Source organism: Staurois parvus, unplaced genomic scaffold (assembly GCF_062004578.1).
Source record: "Staurois parvus isolate SC_StPar_1 unplaced genomic scaffold, SC_StPar_1.0 ptg000745l, whole genome shotgun sequence".
Lineage (NCBI taxonomy): Eukaryota > Metazoa > Chordata > Amphibia > Anura > Ranidae > Staurois > Staurois parvus.
Genome location: NW_028318541.1, coordinates 778,575 through 796,614, shown reverse-complemented (window position 1 = coordinate 796,614; position 18,040 = coordinate 778,575). Strand labels below are relative to the sequence as shown.

Sequence of the window (18,040 nt, the reverse complement as noted above, 5' to 3'; positions counted from 1 at the left end):
GTTAAAACACAGCATAGTCAAGATTATCTAAGGCCAAAGCTTTTTTTTTTTTTTTTTTTTTTTGGATAGTGTATGGAAGGGCTAAAACCCCTAGCATGTTCCCCTGGATACATTTTCCTTCACTTCCTGCCTTGTAGACACATCAAGAAGTGATGGTACATTCCTTTAATCCCTTGGCACTAGCTCTTGCCGACCCTTTAAGGGGTACTGAAAGATGGGGGGCACAGACCGGCTTCCTAATCATATGATCGCTGTGATTGGTTATCACAAAGGTCATATGATCGGGAGCCCCTTCCACAGGTTCACAATCATTAACAGTGACAGCTCATTCGCTGTCCTGGGAGCATACATTGAGCATGCTCTCAGCGCAGAATAGAGGAGCTGGGTATCGTGTTTATGTGTGCAGGTGGTATTAAGGCCCATCCGTCATGCTGATGCATATGTATGATATCTAGTGATCACTAGGACAAATAGAAAGAGTGAATCTCCTTAACAGCAACACAGACAGCAAAAAAAAAAAAAAAAATTACCTATTCTATACTAAACTAAGGGTGCTTCCACACTGGCAGTTTTAACAGATCCTGGTTGTGGTTCACCCAGTCTGTTTTTGTAGTGTGAGTGCTCCGAGCCGTGCTCAGGATTGGTTAAGCATACCATGCCTGGGATCACTTGAAAGAAGCAGTCCTGAGCCTGGTTCACTTGTAGATTGTCGCTCCACTTCCTTAAACTGAACCTCTCCAAAACCGAGTTTCTTGTCTTCCCCCCAGCCTGCACACCACCCCCCATTGACTTCTCCATCACATCCAACAACGCCACCATCAAACCTGCCCCGCAGGCCAGAGTACTTGGTGTCATTCTGGACTCCAACCTATCCTTCCAGCCCCAAGTCCAATCTTTAACAAGCTCATGCAGACTCCACCTCCGCAACATCGCCAAAATCCGCACGTTCCTAACTCCAGAAACCACTAAACAGCTCATCCACTCCCTCATCATATCACCACTCGACTACTGCAACTCCCTCCTCACTGGCCTGCCTCGCCGCTGGCTATCCCTGCTTCAGTCCATCCTGAATACGGCTGCCAGACTCATTCACCTTTCCAACCGCTCCGTCTCCGCCACCCCCCTCTGCCAATCCCTCCACTGGCTTACGATTGCGCAACGGATCAAATTCAAAATCCTAACACTGACGTACAAAGCTGTCCACCATACTGCCCCAAACTACATCACTGACCTAATATCCAAGTACCACCCAGCACACACACTCCGCTCCTCACAAGACCTCCTTCTCTTTAGTTCCCTGGTCTCCTCCTCCCATGCCCGCCTCCAGGACTTCTCCAGGGTGTCACCCATCCTCTGGAACTCCCTGCCCCAACCCATCAGATTATCACCTACTCTCCTCTCCTTTAGGCGCACCCTGAAAACCCACCTCTTCAGGGAAGCCTAGCCCACCCCCTGCGAACTTGCCGACCTCCTCCACTCTTCCTACCACTCCATCCCCCACAGCTATCTCCTCCTGTGCCACCATCCCCTCCCTCCTAGATTGTAAGCTCGAAAGAGCAGGGCCCTCAATCCCCTCATGTTTTGCATGGTATTGGTATTGTTCTGTCACATGTTCTGTCCCCCTTTGTAATGTACAGCGCTGAGCGAACTATTGGTGCTTTATAAATACTGTATAATAATAATAATAATAATTGTACAGTTTGTTTCAGTGTGAGTGCAAACTGTGCCTGAGCACAGAACTCTCCATAGATGAATGTGCACAGAAACAGGGATCACTGTTGTCTGGTTAGCAGAGCGGATGATGTAAGTGCCCCTGGGAACACTTTCTTATAATCCAGTGTAAGCGCATGTCAATGGGGAGGGAGGACAATCAAACTTGGGCGTGGCTCAGTTCAACAAGTCCTGGTGTGAGTACACCCTAAAAAAGTTTTTGCTTTAGATTCACAGAGATTCATAAGCTAGTTGCAGATTTTGAAGGCAACAAAATCAAAGAAAACAGGAAACAACACCTCTGATTCTTTAAATGCTACCCCCCCCCCCTCTTTGTAATTTAAACGTAAAACAAAACGGGTGCAAGCCCCAATTTGTGTTTTACAAAGCCAGGATTAATTTGAAGTAAACTTACAAAAAGTAAACTTACAAAAAGAAGAATCCTGCGTATCTACAACCTAGTTGGAGTGACATGTCACTGCCCCCAGGGTAAATCACAGCTTCTTAATGTACTGCTGTGTAGTGACTGGTTCTCTTTCACTCCTCCAGTATTAACAATATAAGAAAACCTGATCTGTCATTGATATACCATACACTTGTAGTACAACATTAACACATGGTGAAGCAAGAAGCGAAGAGCTGCAGAGCTTAACGCCGGTCAAATAACAGAGAGGAAACTACTCTACCACATGTTCACAATACAATTTGGCACGGGCGCGTATACAACACCGCCCGCTGACAATGACCCTCACCCAACCCACCTGCCTTAAACATGAACTCCGCAGAAGAAAGCCTCTGTTTCTGCAGCTTCGAAGAGTCGGCCGCGATTCAAAAGTGCTCACTGGTGATTGCCTATCAAAATAAGCCTGGATCCCAGAAGAGAAAACAACACCTTTGGTGGGAAGGATAGTAGGAAGACACAGAAAACTCCTTTTGTACAAGCAGCACTCGTGAATTGCAAATAGCTTGGCCTCTGTCCAGATGTTTTGTTTGAAATACTACAAGTCATTTATTCTGGCCAGGCTCCCTCAATTCAGAATCGCTCACGGGTATTTTATTGCTGTCCCTAGTGAACCGAAGCTTAATAAACTGAAATCAAGACAGTTGTGATTGACACTGAGCTTTTAATCCAATAAAATTAAAATACTTCTTTTTTATCTCACTGCATTTTCATCATCTGTTCACATAAGTAGAAATACATCCACCAGACCTCTTAAGGCACCAACTGATGTGCAACTGCTATACAGAGTAGACCTTGAGAAGTGACACAATACGGTAGACTCCTTTCTGGTTGCAGTTTTGGAGGACAGCAAGAGCACTTGGCAAACAAAGATACAATAAGAAAATATGTAGTTCTAGACAACAAAGTTGCAGGTTTTGGAATTACTGTAAAGGGAACCTGAAACAGAACAGGCAGAACAGTTGGTTCTGCCAATTAAATGTTGGTGGCATGATTGTTCTAAGTAGGGTGGGTGGGTGTCCTAGACAAGACCATGGGTTGTGTTCTCCCATTGTCTCTCCATCCCTGCTGAAGTTCCTTCACACTGGCCTAGTCATTCTCTCTGTCAACCCCACTGGCCCCATGGCCTTTTAATTAAATTGGAGTTTTTTTTTTTCTGCTTCAAGGCCCATTTTATATAAACCCCTCTGTAGTATCCGTCTGAGTTATATTTTTGTTTCCCATTCATCCCTGATTGTTGGGGTGTTTGTCTTCATTATTGCTATTTTGTATGTTAAAACCTTATTTTTCAGTAAACTTAGATTGAACATAAGTACGGTGGGTGTCCACAAGAGGTCCCAAAAAAGGCAACCAGGTCTGGAGGAGGTCTGCATAGCACAAGAGATCTGCTGATAGCTGGTGCTGAAAATGGGAATTTATATTTTTTTTATAAAATGGTGAACTTATCCTTTAAAACAGACCTTTAATTCCAAAAGGGAATTTGCTCACTTCCACCCCCCACAACACCAGGTGGATTAGCATTTTCTAGGTACTGCAGCCTTTTAGGACACAATGTCACACCTCCCAGGAGGTTGCAGGACCTGGGACACAAATAGAGGTAGGAGGGCAAGGCTGGCACTTGTCATCAGGGGCTCCTGCCTGCAGCTGACCAATGGCATCTCAACCCAGGCAAAGTCATAGAGCTTAAAATGCCCTTTTTTATTAGTTCATTTTTTTGGCTTGACATTGCAGCTGACAATAAAAGTGACCGCAACATTTGGCCAATGATAGAAGAACAGTTTACTTTTTGATAGTGCAGTTAGTGATTAAACCAGTGGTACCTGGTCTAGTATAGACCTAAAACTGTGTGTTGGGTGGATGATGGTTAGTCTGTTATCAAGCTATTGGAGGGGTGAGGAGACCCCAGCTAGTGAAACAAAATATGGTTTAGGTGGAAGATAATTGAAGGACCATTAGTTAATAGTCCGGTTTGATACCAGTATACTGGAAACATTGTACTTTAGATTGTTGTGTATCAGTAAGCAAAAGGGATGGCCTTTTAGTGATAAAAGGTGTAGCTTTTCTGAAAAATTAAACTGTTCGTGTGTATTGTGGGATTTCTGGAATTTATTCAAACACACTTGTAAAAATACAAAAATGTCCACTTCAAAAATACATTCAATGTTTGTTTAGGTTATGGCTGAGTAAAGAATACTGTTTTAATATCTCCCTGGTGTCTACCTGCCATATTTCTTCTGGTTCATACAACAGCAGAAGCAATAGCACCAGAAAACGTTCAAGACTTTCCTTTAGCTACAATTCATGTTCTTCTTTCGTTCTCTCCACTGGACTGAAACTGTTACTATTGTATGTCCTTGGTGGATTATTTTTACACAGAAATTTACATAATACAACTATAAAATGCATCCAAATGATTTTATTAGTGTATATTCCATTACCAACAGTCTATAAACAGCTAACTCCCTTCTAAATAAGATAATATCCAACAGGAAACCACACTTTCTACCCCAGACTCCGGTCAGCCAAGGAATTTATAGCCTGACTGGTGAGATATGCTGGAGGGGCCTTTCAGGAGGCAATAGTATTCACTGACCAAAAGGCAGCCTAAATCCCTCTAATACTTAAGAAGTTGCTCCGATGACTGTGACAATTTAATCCATGCGGAAAGATGGTACTGGCACAAGCAGCTTCCTGTATCAGAACATATTTAGCTATGGTTGCAGTAATTAGGTATTTATAGCTGCAGAGACTAAGCTGTGATTGTGCATAGTCAAGGTGCAGGAGACATTCTAGCTCAGAGACATATCCTCATCATTGTGGAGAGCTCAAATATAAACTTCGCTCCCTCTGCGGTGTAATGGATACCGTACGTGAAAACTGTGAAGGTAAACAAACTTTCATTTGGAAAAATTCTTCCTGGCAGATTTATGGGCAGTGCTCGGGCATCAGATGTTCAGAATTAGGGAAAGATTTGTGTGAGTTTCCCAGTTTAATATGAAAGAAATTCCATCAAGGACACTGATGGCTTGCTGTGTGATTGGGATAAAAGAAGTCCATGGAAGAACAGCAGTCTCCCGGGAACAATGCACTATTGTGCTCTGCTCCTGTACCCTTCCTTTTAAAGGCAGTTCAGGTTTTGCCACACACAATATATTTTACATTTTTTTTACAAGCTTTTTTTTTTGAGCACTTAAATTGCTTTATCTTCCAGGAAACCTATCTTTTTTGCATTAACGGGGCTGTTGGTAAAAGAAGAAAAACATTCTAAAGATATTACTTGCATCCTTCAAAGAGAGGAATTTGCAGCTCTGAAATATTAAAATTTTAAAACATGAAAATATTATTTGACGTTAACAGGCAAGATGTTCCATTAATAACTTTATATTTATATTCCCCGCAGGCAGTCCAAAGACCCCATCTAGTATTTAAAGAGTATTAGGAAAAGTTATATGACCTCAAGAAATAATAATGACAGAGGATGTAATCTGCAGGGAATGTAATTAAAAAAAACAAAAAAGGTCAGTTTTAGTTTTGTGTGTAATCATGTCATGGATACAAATTGTACGTTTTGAAAGGAAAGGTGTAAGACTCATTAAAACGACTCCAAGGGCCAACCCTAAAAAAATTCTGCTGAGAATGGAAATATGGTTAAAGTGGGACAGAAACAAATGAAATTCAAGATTCTGGCAAAATCGGACTGAATTTTTTTTTTGTCTTGTTAAAGTGGACCTGTCCTATTTAAGCAGAGAACAAAAAACGTAAATCGTAAAAAAAAAAAAAAAAAAAGCTGCTTTGTGCTATGCTAGTGGGTACTGTTTAAAGAACAGAGATGGAGGGAAAAATTAGCAAAACCTCTACACTGTTATAACTGGGCATAAAACTGGTGCATGAGGCGTGCACAAGCAGAAAGACCTTCTTCAGTAGTGGTGAGGACAGAGGGAGATGGAGTAAGCAGCCCCAGCTCTTCTGTTCTCCATACAGTGTGTGGCACAGACTCAAAGAAAACAGAGCAGATCACTTTAGTCAATTAAGAGCAGCAACTGCTTTTATTTCAGTTTAGGAGAGTGGTGCAGGCCTTCTGCCTTTTTAGCCAAAAGCAAACAATGTTGCAATTGTAATAATAATAAATTGAAATAATATTTAATTAAGAACAATAATTTAAACCATATCTATGGTCAAAATATAAAATCATATATTAATAAAACAAAAGGAACAGCCATAGAGTAAATTTCTGCTCCTCCCTTAAAGTTTTCAATCCCTTCTATTTAATTGTTCTCCCCTTGGTACTTTAATGCAGTCAAATACAAGTATACCACCATCATTTAATATTAAAAAAAAATATTGAAAACCGTATTAATTATTATTATTTTTATACAGTATTTATAAAGCGCCAATGGTTCGCTCAGCGCTGTACATTACAAATGGAGACAGAACATGTGACAGAACAATACCAATACAATGCAAAACATGAGGGGATTGAGGGCCCTGCTCTTTCGAGCTTACAATCTAGGAGGGAGGTGATGGTGGCACAGGAGGAGATAGCTGTGGGGGATGGAGTGGTAGGAAGAGTGGAGGAGGTCGGCAGGTTAGCAGGGGGTGGGGTAGGCTTCCCTGAAGCGATGGGTTTTCAGGGTGCGCCTAAAGGAGAGGAGAGGAGAGTAGGTGATAATCTGATGGGTTGGGGCAGGGAGTTCCAGAGGATGGGTGACACCCTGGAGAAGTCCTGGAGGCGGGCATGGGAGGAGGAGACCATGGAACTAATACAAAGACATGTTAAAACACAGCACATCCTATATACTAATGCCGCTTTATTTCAGGCAGGCTGAAATGTACAAAAGAATTTCTCAAATAGTATGTCCTGCTAGAATAAGCCCCAATACGTTTTCATTACTGAAGTCAAAAACTTCTTCAGGGGGAAAAATAGGGGATATCTGGGTGATGAAACACATATAAAGAATTATGAAGAGAACAATATAATATAAAATACACTGTACTCTTCGAGTACATATACTAATTTTCACTATGTATATCAATTGTGTCCAGCCTACTCTCATGAATCTGAACTGTCTTGAAGTTTGTTGTGAAGATCTCAACATAGAGAGCAGGATCGCTGAAGCTGCTTTCTCCACCTCCCTCTGTACACATCCCCCCATCTCAACTGAAAGTGAAGAGGAAAGCTGCCAACATTGCATTTGCTGGGATTAACAGTTGGGCATATATACACAGGTAAAGCGCACCTGCAGAGTGCTGCTGAGAAAACACCAAACTGGGAACAAGCTTGCGAATAAAGTGGGCACAACCTCCTATTTTGCACTGAATTAGTTCTCTGCAATGGCCTATCTCAGTATCTACAGAACACAAGCAGTTAACAATCTGCGAAAAAGTTTGCTGAACTCCTTATATTGTATACAATAGTTGTTTTGTAAACTAATACTTACTAAAAAAAAACATAGGGGTTCTACAGTCAAATTTGAAACGCGTCAAAATGAGGTTGAGTTTGAAGTACTCAAGCATCATATTTTGTGCAAGTTCAACACTACCTACCATAGGAAATAATTCAGAAAGTGGTAGCCAAAGTGGTAGTCAAAAAAACATCCCAGCGTCATGAAATGTTCAGATCCCTCTCAGTCTGAGGTTTTTCGGATGTCTGATCTAAAGAGATTTGTAAATTAGCAACTATATTCATAAAGCTTGCTTTTGATATCTGGTTAATATGCTTTCATTGACTCCTAATGGCTGGAAAGCCTATTAACTGTACATAGGCAGAAAGCACACAGAGTGTGTTTTTTGGGTCCCATGGTCCCTCACTGATATGTATTCCATTCCTTGTACTCTGTTTCCAGCAAGCACTTATATTTGTGCCTACTCAGTAATCTCCAAACACCAAAGTAAACTTATAGGAGAGTGTTTTTATTAGCTACTGACATTTCTTGAAGCCGACAGCAAATGCAGTTCTGCTGACAGGGCATTTGCACATGCAAGGATTCCGCCTTAAAAAAAAACCAATGTTATTTTAATATGGTGCTGAAAAGCGATACCACGCCAATTAACATGACCAGAATTAGCTTAAGGGTTTATGGATTCCTCTTTATTTAACCACCTCAATACCAGAATGTTACACCACTTTCCTTTCCAGGCATTTTTCATTTGCAGCGCTGTGATAGCTTGAATGACAAGCAAAACTGTACCCAGATTAATTTGATATCATTTTTGGAGACAGAGATTTCTGTTCCTATTCAATAACCACTGGGTTAGTTTTATTTTTTACTTTAAAAATGAAAAAAAGACCAAAAAACGACAAAAAAAAAAAAGTTTACCTTACTTTCTTCAAGGGGGTGCCTCGATATTGTGCAGAATTTTAAAGGGTGCAATGACTGAATAAAAGGCTGAGAAACACTGCACTAAGCTATGTGATGTGTTTTAGACTAGATGATTGAGGAGATAAATGAACATATAATAAACATTTACAGCAGGTGATCCTGAGAACTATCATTTCTCCCACTTACATCAGAAGGATGGGATTGTATGATAAGTAATAACAATGTTGCTCTACATATACTTTCTTGGGCCTGTCTCTATGTAAGAGAACTGATTTGTATTTCTGCGAAGACGGTTCACCCTCCAAATGCATAAGCCGCTAAGCATGTTTCTAGTAGTGATTAAAGATGAATTCCAGGCATGCTATATTTTTACATAGTTACATTGTTCCAGCTTGAACCAATGTAACTATGTATATACCATAACTGACTGATGACATTGGAGGTTGGAAATCACTGAAGTAGAGAGAGTTACCACCAGGGGCGGACTGACCATTTGGAAACTCGAGCACTGCCCGAGGGCCTGGGGTCAGTGGGGGGCCCCATGAGATTCCCCTGGTACCTTTTTCATAGGCTTTTTTGAGTTTGGGCAAGGACACAGGGGCTCCATGATCCCCTATTGCCCAGGGGCCCCATGAGTTGTCAGTCCGCCCCTGGTTACCACACTACTATTTCAGTGATCTCCAGCTGCTTCAGGGTTCTGTGCTGAGCAGTTGGCCTGCTGTATTGTGATATAGGAGGTTGGACGCTCGGCATGGGCACCATTCAGAGAATTCTTTGCATTTTCTGAAAGTGTACAAAGCATCCTCTGATTGGACTAAGTGGAGAGTATGACATCACCCTACCTTTCCACTTCGCCTGATCAGAGAATGCCAAGCTGGATCAATGTAACTATGTAAAAATATTTGACATTATTATTATTAGCTTATCACTGTTAAGTGTGTGCACCACTTTTTCACGATCACTGTGATATTTGTTTGTATTTGATTGTTTTACATAGTGGCAGCAAGGGATGTTATGAGATTGATATTTTGATTGTTTTCATACATATGAATTAATTTAATTTTTGCATCCAGCGCAATATTGTATATTTCACTATTGTTTTCAAACACTGTTTTTTTATTAAAAATCTACCATGCCTGGAATTCTTCTTTAAATATTGTTGTATGGATTCGACAGTCGGACCTCTTTATCTAGTTGATTGAGTGATTCTCAGTTTGGTTGAGTTGGAGTTATAGACACTTTTTGTGAAGCACTTTTGTGAGTTCAGGATATACCTGTTGATAAAAGTTTTATTGAAGATTTCACACAATGCCAGTGCACTTTCTGTTTTGTAGTATTGCTGAAGGATTTCCCAGTCTGGAGAAAGCAGCAAAGCCCTCTTAGGATCTGCACCCCATGAGAAATATTGACTCAACTCGGGATTCAAGTAAACCACTAATTAGTCTCTATCCTTTCAACACATGAGCACTGACAGATTTATTTTTTTACAGAGCTGCATTAAATTTGTGCATGCTTGGAGTCCAGTTTTAATGATTTTTTTTAACGCAGCTATAAATACATCTGCGTTTACTGTCTTTCCCATCAAATAGTTTCTTTTTTTTTATTCTGTACAGCTAGTCTTGTAATTTATACATATCTGCCACACTGCAAAGCCAAGTGATACATATATTTCCAAGTTCAGCATGGATGCTTTGCTATGTTATCCCTCCACCTTCATCCTGCTTAATGACCAATTAGCAGGGAGGTGATCCATGAAGTAAACATGAACAAGAAATTTGCAATTTTGCTGTGCAACATGATATGTAAGTCAATGGTGCATTTAGGGGCTTGCCTAAAGTTCCACTTTAAAAAAGGAAACGCACAATACGCGCATTCACTCTTATTCCACCCTATCCGTATAATCCCTCCAAATGTCATAAAATTCATATTCCAGTCTCGTTGTTAAAGAATTTGTATGTTAATTAAGTCTCATAAAATTGATTCAGACATGCTTTGGAAACATTTGCAGGGCAGAAAGCTGCAGGGCACGTGTTACAAACAATAATTAAACATGAATTTAAAGGGATTCCCACATCTCGACTTGTCCCTGCAAATCAGGTGTTACAGAGTGCTTTTTTCATCACTTCAGATGCAAGTTATTTTAGTGTAAAAATTCAGAGGTAGTCCTGTAACAAGGCTGAAATCCATATAAACAGTTTAAAGCAGATTTGTCCCTCATTCAAATATTTCCATTCCATTCCAGTATTGAGCTGTACTATTACATGCGGAAGAAAGGCAGAAGGTATCTGTGTACTGTATATTTCCTAATGGAACAACGGCTTCAGCCTTCAAGCAGTCTTAACCACTTGCCTACTGGGCACTTTTACCCCCTTCCTGCCCAGTCCAATTTTCAGCGCTCTCATACTTTGAATGACAATTGCACGGTCATGCAACACTGTACCCAAACTAAATTTGTATATTTTTTTGAGACAAATAGAGCTTTCTTTTGGTGGTATTTGATCACCATTGGGGTTTTTATTTTTTGCTAAACAAACTAATAATGGCCACAAATTCTTAGGGGAAAAAAAGGTTATTCTTAGTTTCTGTTATAAAGTTTTGTAAATAAGTAATTTGTATCCTTCACTGATGGGCACTGATAGGCTGCACTGATGGGCACTGTTAGGTGGCACTGATGGCCAGCACAGATGGGCACTATTGGCTACACTGATCACCAGGACACTGATGAAATGCAGCTTACCGCGTCTCATCTCCTCACGCGCTGTCAGCATGAGGAGAGGACTGCTGATAACTGGCATTTCCTATTTACCCAGTGATCAGCTGTGATTGGACACAGCTGGTCACATGGTAAGAGCGGCTGTGATTGGCCCATTTCATAGTCATGTGATCAGCTGTGTCCGAAGGCCACAGCAATCACAGATCCCAACACGGGGGGTGTGATGAAAAGTCTGTTGCCTAGAAACACGTCACCGCCCCTTCCTTCGTCTTGCTGTCACTTCCAGTCGGCGGCCATCTTGGATGCAGTTTAAGCTGGCTCTACTACGTGACCCTACCCACGCTGATGTGAGAGGCTAGCAGCACCCGTCCAGAGCATGGTTCCTTCCCTGCACAGCGACTCCCAGGACAACCGTCTGCCTTCCTCGCTCCTCCACTGAGACCCACTCCAGAGCACCAGCCACTGAGGGAGCTTTTGGCCCCTGGTACCTCAGCCATCCGCTCCAGATGTCCACCCTAGATGACGTCCTATATCTACATCCTGATGCCTGATTTTTACCCACATCTTGTGAGTTTTTAATATCTTGTGTAAACAGTTACCATTTTTACTGCACTTAGTCTGGCGCACCTCTCTCTCTCCTCTATTCTCTCCACACAGAGTTCCGGTTTACTCAAGAGAGTGCGGCCTCACGTTGGTGTTTATATTGCAGCTATATATATATATTTACAGATTTTTATATCCCCCCTTCCTGCCCATTACTACCTGAACTATATCAGACTCCTCCACCTTTTGAACTACTCAAGCTGCAATACCCCTCCTATACTACTATATACCATATATATATATTTCTCGCCCCACCCTCCCCCTTTTTTCTCCCCCCCTGGTGTACAGAGAAGCCCCCATGCTCTCCTATAACTGAAACGTTTTTACACACCTCTAAAAACTCTTTACAGTCCGCATACCCACTCCTGCCTCTCCTGCGCCAATACGTACTTTTGTTTTAAAACGTATTTTTAAAGCTTTGGATAGAATGGAGATGGATTAGAACACCTGTCAGGTTTTTTTGCTGTCTGTTCCCCCATTAGGGAGATACACCCTCTCTATTTGTCCTGTTTACCATTATCATTGAAAGTGAAAGCAAAAGAAAATCACAAATTTTGGACTGTCCCCAGAAAAGTAATAGTAATTCCAATTGTGACAATAGTGCTGGTGGCCTGGGGGGCCCCAAGAGATTCCCTTAATTTTCAGGTACCTCCTGTTTTAACAATGGGACAGGAAGTGAATGCAAATCTCCCCAATGGACAAAGATGGCAAAAATAAACTTTACAGGGGTTATTGCCCTCCCTTACTCTATCCAAAATGAAAAAAGCTTTGCCTATAGTTCTACTTTTAAATGCCAACATTTCTGCAGAATGCAAATCATTCTTATCAGTGTCAGAATTGTTTATCACATACATCTCATAACATGTTGTTAAACTTCTGTCCATAACAGGCGTCTATTCTTTCCTTTTCTGGCTAAGTCAGGAACACACTGCACCATGGGTTAAAAAGAAACTAGTTGAGAAAAGTTGAAAATAGCGCTGGACCCTTAAAGGAGAAGTACAGCCAAAGCTTTTTTTTCCCAGCACGTTAAGGCTAAAATAACGAATAACATAAAACAAAAGACTCCGTGTAGCTTTGTTAGTTTTTATGTCAGAATAAAAATGACCCTCAAAGAAGACAATGAAATATCCAAGTAGGGAATACAGCCTTCCCACATTATAGGCAGGGTTTGTCTTAACTCTCCACTAAATCTGGGAAAACATATCTTGATTGTATACGGATTGTTTATGCCAGAATGCAATTTGTTTTCCCTATCTTGTGTTGTTTGCTTGCGGGTGTATGCACAAAACATTTGGAGCCAGCAGCCACAGTATCTCTGCTGTGCGGTACGCTGGAACAATTACATGAAGACAGAAGAAGTGAAATCCAGTGTTCAAGACAGCTGGGGATACCATCTTCAAATTAAACACACAAGAACAGATTATTTATAAGTCAGGAAGTACCTTTGCCCCTTTTAAGTGATCTCCCATTCAGCAAAATGGGACACTGTGCTTCAATTTGGGTGGGAAACTATTAGTCACACTACGGAGGCTGAGACCTCTTCTTCTCAGATCAGACGCATTCCAGTTTTCAGCCCACTTAAAGCCCAAGAGCTTCAGGCTGAGAATAGACAGAATCTAGGGGCAAGCCCCAGAGAGGTCGGCCTCCCTCTAACCTGGGCTGACTCCCACACAGGCGGTGCTCCGGTACAGAACAACATATCCAAAGAATGACCTGCACAACTTAGAGGGCTGGAAATGACTCTTCTTCCCCGCACTGACCCTAGATTAGAAGTAAATACCGCCTATGGGAACAGAGTGATGTATTGTGGAGTTTGTTATTACATCACTGGGTGGGGTTTACAAAAGACATGAACTTGTCATCTTAAGCCATGGCTAAATATCACCAAGCTTTTAAGCCCAATCTATCATCTTGATGTTTGTACAACAAAAATTGAAATTCATTTTAATATAGCACAATAATTGACTTGACAACTGCCAAACAGATTGGAATGATAAAGATAACATTTTGACATGAAATGCTTCCTTTAAAGGGAAAAGTAAATCTATAATCCGTATATATACTAAAGATTTTTTCAAGGTGCCTAAAAGGGCAATAATGTAAAAGCTACATAAAACGATCAGATGAGTAAATGGCCACTGGCCTCAGAATGCAAGATCCTATCCTCTGGAATTATGTCACTTTTTTGCATTTTGTGAGATGAAGACACAATTCACCTATATTCAATTGGGTTTTATAGGGAAGTATTAAGGCAAACTTTAAGCAAGGCATGGGGGAGCACTGGCACAGCATACATGTAACCGTATGGCAACCTTATTTCTGCATTTGACCTGATCACCTGCTGTAGCTTTACACCAGGGGTGTTCAACATTTTGACTTTGCTTGGCCACCCAGCGATCTCTGTGATTGCTGTGTCCTACAGACACAGCTGATCACGTGATGTGGTAAAAGGCCAATCACAGTGGCCTTTTACCACGTGATCAGCTGTGTCCAATGACACAGCAGATCACCAGTAAATGCAGTTGGCAGTTATCGGCTGCACTTTCCTCACACTGTCACAGCATGAGGAAAGTACTGCCGATAACCGGCAATTGTCAGAGAACGGATCGGCACCGATCATTAGGGCACTGATGATCAGTGCCTAGCAGTGCCATCCACTAGTGCCGCCCACCTGTGCCCAGCAGTGCTGCACACAAGTGCCCAGCAGTGTCACCCACCAGTGCCACCCACCTGTGCCCAGCGGTGCCTAGTAATGCCACCCACCAGCGCCCAACAGTGCCACCCACCAGTGCCACCCATCAGTGCCCATCATCGTTGCATATCAGTGCAGCATCATCAGTGCTGCCTCATCAGTGCCAGCTCATCAGTGCTGCCTATCCGTGCTGCTTATTAGTGCAGCCTCATCAACGCACATCAGTGAAGGAGAAAAATTACCTGTTTGCAAAATTTTATAATAGAAACAAAGAAAAACTTTTTTTTTGTTCTTTCTTTGTTTATAGAGCAAAAAAAAAAAACACCACCCAGTGGCGATTAAATACCACCAAAAGAAAGCTCTATTTGTGTGAAAAAAATGATAAAAAATTCATATGGGTACAGTGTTGCATGACCGCGCAATTGTCATTCAAAGTGCAACAGCGATGAAAGCTGAAAATTGGCCTGGGCAGGAAGGAGGTATAAGTGCTTGGTAGGCAAGTGATTAAGGAAGTTTACAATTTTGTATTAGGCAGCATTCATAGCTGTCTTGGGCTGTAGGTTGGACACGCCTGTTCGCAGATGCTTATACTCCTGCATGTGTATTCCTCCTTCGATAATAAGAAGGCATGTGATGATGCAAATCTCAAGCAAGCATCCCTGCATTAGGCTTCACTTTTTCGAATTTGATAGATTCCATGAGTGTATTGCACTGCACATGCAGCATTACAAAAATATTGTAAAGTAAAGTTTAACCTTATAAAAAAATGCCTGTACTGGAAAAACTGCAAGTGTATATATGAAAGATATCAAATTACGTTTATAGGTGCAGTGAATTATGGATATGATAAACAATGTACAACGATACCTTCATTTAAGTTGAATGACTAGGTAGAACAGTGGTGATCAACATTTCTTTGCATAGGGCCTCAAGTACAGCCCTTGACATCACCAAAGGGTCAAACATAATATATGTAATGTAATGCAAAAAAACTGTCAGAGACTGCAAACATGCAACAGACGGTTGTCAGAATCTACAGGCATGCTACAACAGAAGTCATGCTGCAGAGATGGTCAAACTGTGAATTGCTAAAGGGGTTGTTGGAAATGGGGACCTGTGTCATGGGACAGTCAATAGACTGTAGAAGCACTAAATGAGACTGCTTGAGTCAATCAAAGTCTCTTTACATAGCAATGCTTCCACATTTGTGCTCCCTACAGCAACAAGCTCCCTTACTTGTGACACATTTTATACTTCTTCCCCAAGTTAAGGTGAATTCCCATCTTAGACAGTTGTCCCAGAACATCTGTGCCAATTTGAAGATTTACCCTCACCTCTTGCTCTCATGGCAACTCTAATTTTGGATTTCTAATTACTTTCTGTCTTGATGGCAATGGTCAACAGGATAAATGGAAGAGTGATCTCCCCAGCTAGTTTACAGGTGTAGTGTGAGGTGTAGTCTTAATTTTTTCTTCTTACACAATAGTAAAAAGATATCTAAAACTGGCTGTAACCGTAACTGTAAAACAAACAAACCCAATGGGTAATTCAAAATATTGGCAACCACACCATGCTAAAAGTCCACTTTCTGACCAGACTGCCCTTTAAACATCACGCTATTTTCTCACTTACATCTTATGCCATAGATCATTAATGGATCCAGCTGCTTCTTGCCATGTTTGCCTTGTCCTGAAAGGTTAGAGACAGCCTGCACCTCACGGTGGAAGAGGTAATCGAGTAGAGTAAGGGCCATCTTCTCTGCCGTCCGACAGTTGGTGCTAATGTGCAGCATGTCGGCTGCTGTGATTGGACATCTCACTCGCATCTCAGGGTTGTTTTCATCACCAAGCCATGTGCCATTAGGGTAATCCTCTGAAAGGGAAAATAGCACTTAGTATACACAACTCATAAATACATAGTTCCTAAAGCCCAAGCGTAAAACACACATCTAAACAAACCCAAGAACAAAAATATAAAGTGTACATAAACCTAACTTCTGTTTTCCTGTTTGGTATAACGTCTCACTGCATACAGTTTTCTAAAGCAAACACTTCTAAATCTGTTGCAAAGTTTCTTACCTGGTGCACTTCAAGCCAGTTTCCAGATCCTGACATGAAACAACCGTAAACAGTACACACACAAATATCCAAGCTGCCATCCAACCAACATGCTTGTGAGGAACCTTGCTCCTGACACCTCCAGTCAGTGCACTCGGCTTCCAAGCCCCCTGGCACACAGGCTTCGTAGACCACACGGCTTTCACTAGCTGTTACAGTTCAGCTAAACCAGGCAATATTACTTCTAGGGTTAGTAAAAATACTCATCCACAATGTCTTCAGATTTGTGCATTTTGTTGCGTGATCAAAAAGCAGCTTATTCACAGGGGTTGATTTACTAAAACTGAGGAGTGCAAAATCAGGTGCAGCTCTGCATAGAAACCAAACACCTTCCAGATTTTATTGTTAAAGCTTAATTCAACAAGCTGAAATTAGAAGCTGATTGGCTATAAAGCACAGCTGCATCAGATTTTGCATTCTCCCGTTTTAGTAAATCAACCACATTGTGTAGTTGGCCCCTTCCCACCTGCCTCAGCATCCCTTTAAATAGATCTGAATGCTCAGAGGGCGGGAAGGATCAGTGATCATGTGGCCACTGTCAAAGTGGTCACATGATTATAAACTGGTCTCGTCAACTATTTAGACCGGACCGAAAGCTGTATGTGCAGTGAGTAGTCTCTCAGCACATACATATCAGCCGCCCAGTGACGTATATGTGCTGTGTGTGGACATTCATTTCCACCCTTTTGCTGCTGCATATATGTGTTGGGCAGTCGTAAAGGGGTCCATTTCTAAAGTCCAGTTACAAACGTATATTCTTCTGCTCCCTGGGTTAAAATGAGTATGTGAATCATACCCCCCCAACATAGGTAGGACATCTCAGATATAAACCAATATTTGATGGAGGATCTCAACTTTATAGTTTAGAGATGAGTTACCATCTTCCCAACCTTGTCAATTAGATGAAGGGAGAGGGCTCCTGCATCTAATTAGTAAAGATAGGATTTGGATGGTTAAAAACCTTCAAAATCTGAGTTTTTATTAATGAATCTAAAGGTATTGTTCTCAGCAGCTGTTTTTTTTATGTGTAGAGAACAAACACAGATGCTTTAAGCCAAGCATAACTAGTACCAGCATAAAAATACCCAGATTATTAATACTTTCCCATAGTCTACCATTAAGCTGGAACGTTTGGAGTCTAACATCTATTCTCTGTACAAACAAGCTTTTTCAGAAAGTTTTATGATTGCGCATTTAATGATATGAGAGTTATGGTTTAATAAACTTTTCAACTTTTCAGAGTTTTAAAGAATTCAAATACACACATTTGTTTCAGAGAACATTACAAATAGTCTGTGCACATTGCTTTCAGGTACATAGAATGGGGTGTAAACGACCACTTGCTCTGAAGGTATACAAAATAAACATTTGGCCTTCCTTTGATTCTGCATTGTTAAAATGTGTATATTCTAAATGAATACTGCC

At 41.3% G+C, this 18,040-nt stretch overlaps 1 protein-coding gene and 1 long non-coding RNA gene across 2 annotated transcripts in view; one reads left to right on the top strand and one right to left on the bottom strand.

The window, feature by feature from the left end:
• BANP (BTG3 associated nuclear protein) overlaps positions 1 to 18,040 on the bottom strand; it is a 454,339-nt gene that overhangs the window by 230,597 nt on the left and 205,702 nt on the right. The window contains exon 7 of the mRNA XM_089654123.1: positions 16,131 to 16,370. Within this exon, the coding sequence (XP_089510249.1) occupies positions 16,131 to 16,370 (240 nt within the window). The remainder of the gene's footprint in view (positions 1 to 16,130; positions 16,371 to 18,040) is intronic.
• Positions 1 to 18,040, top strand: part of LOC149445178 (uncharacterized) — a 112,548-nt gene that overhangs the window by 13,384 nt on the left and 81,124 nt on the right. The window lies entirely within an intron of this gene.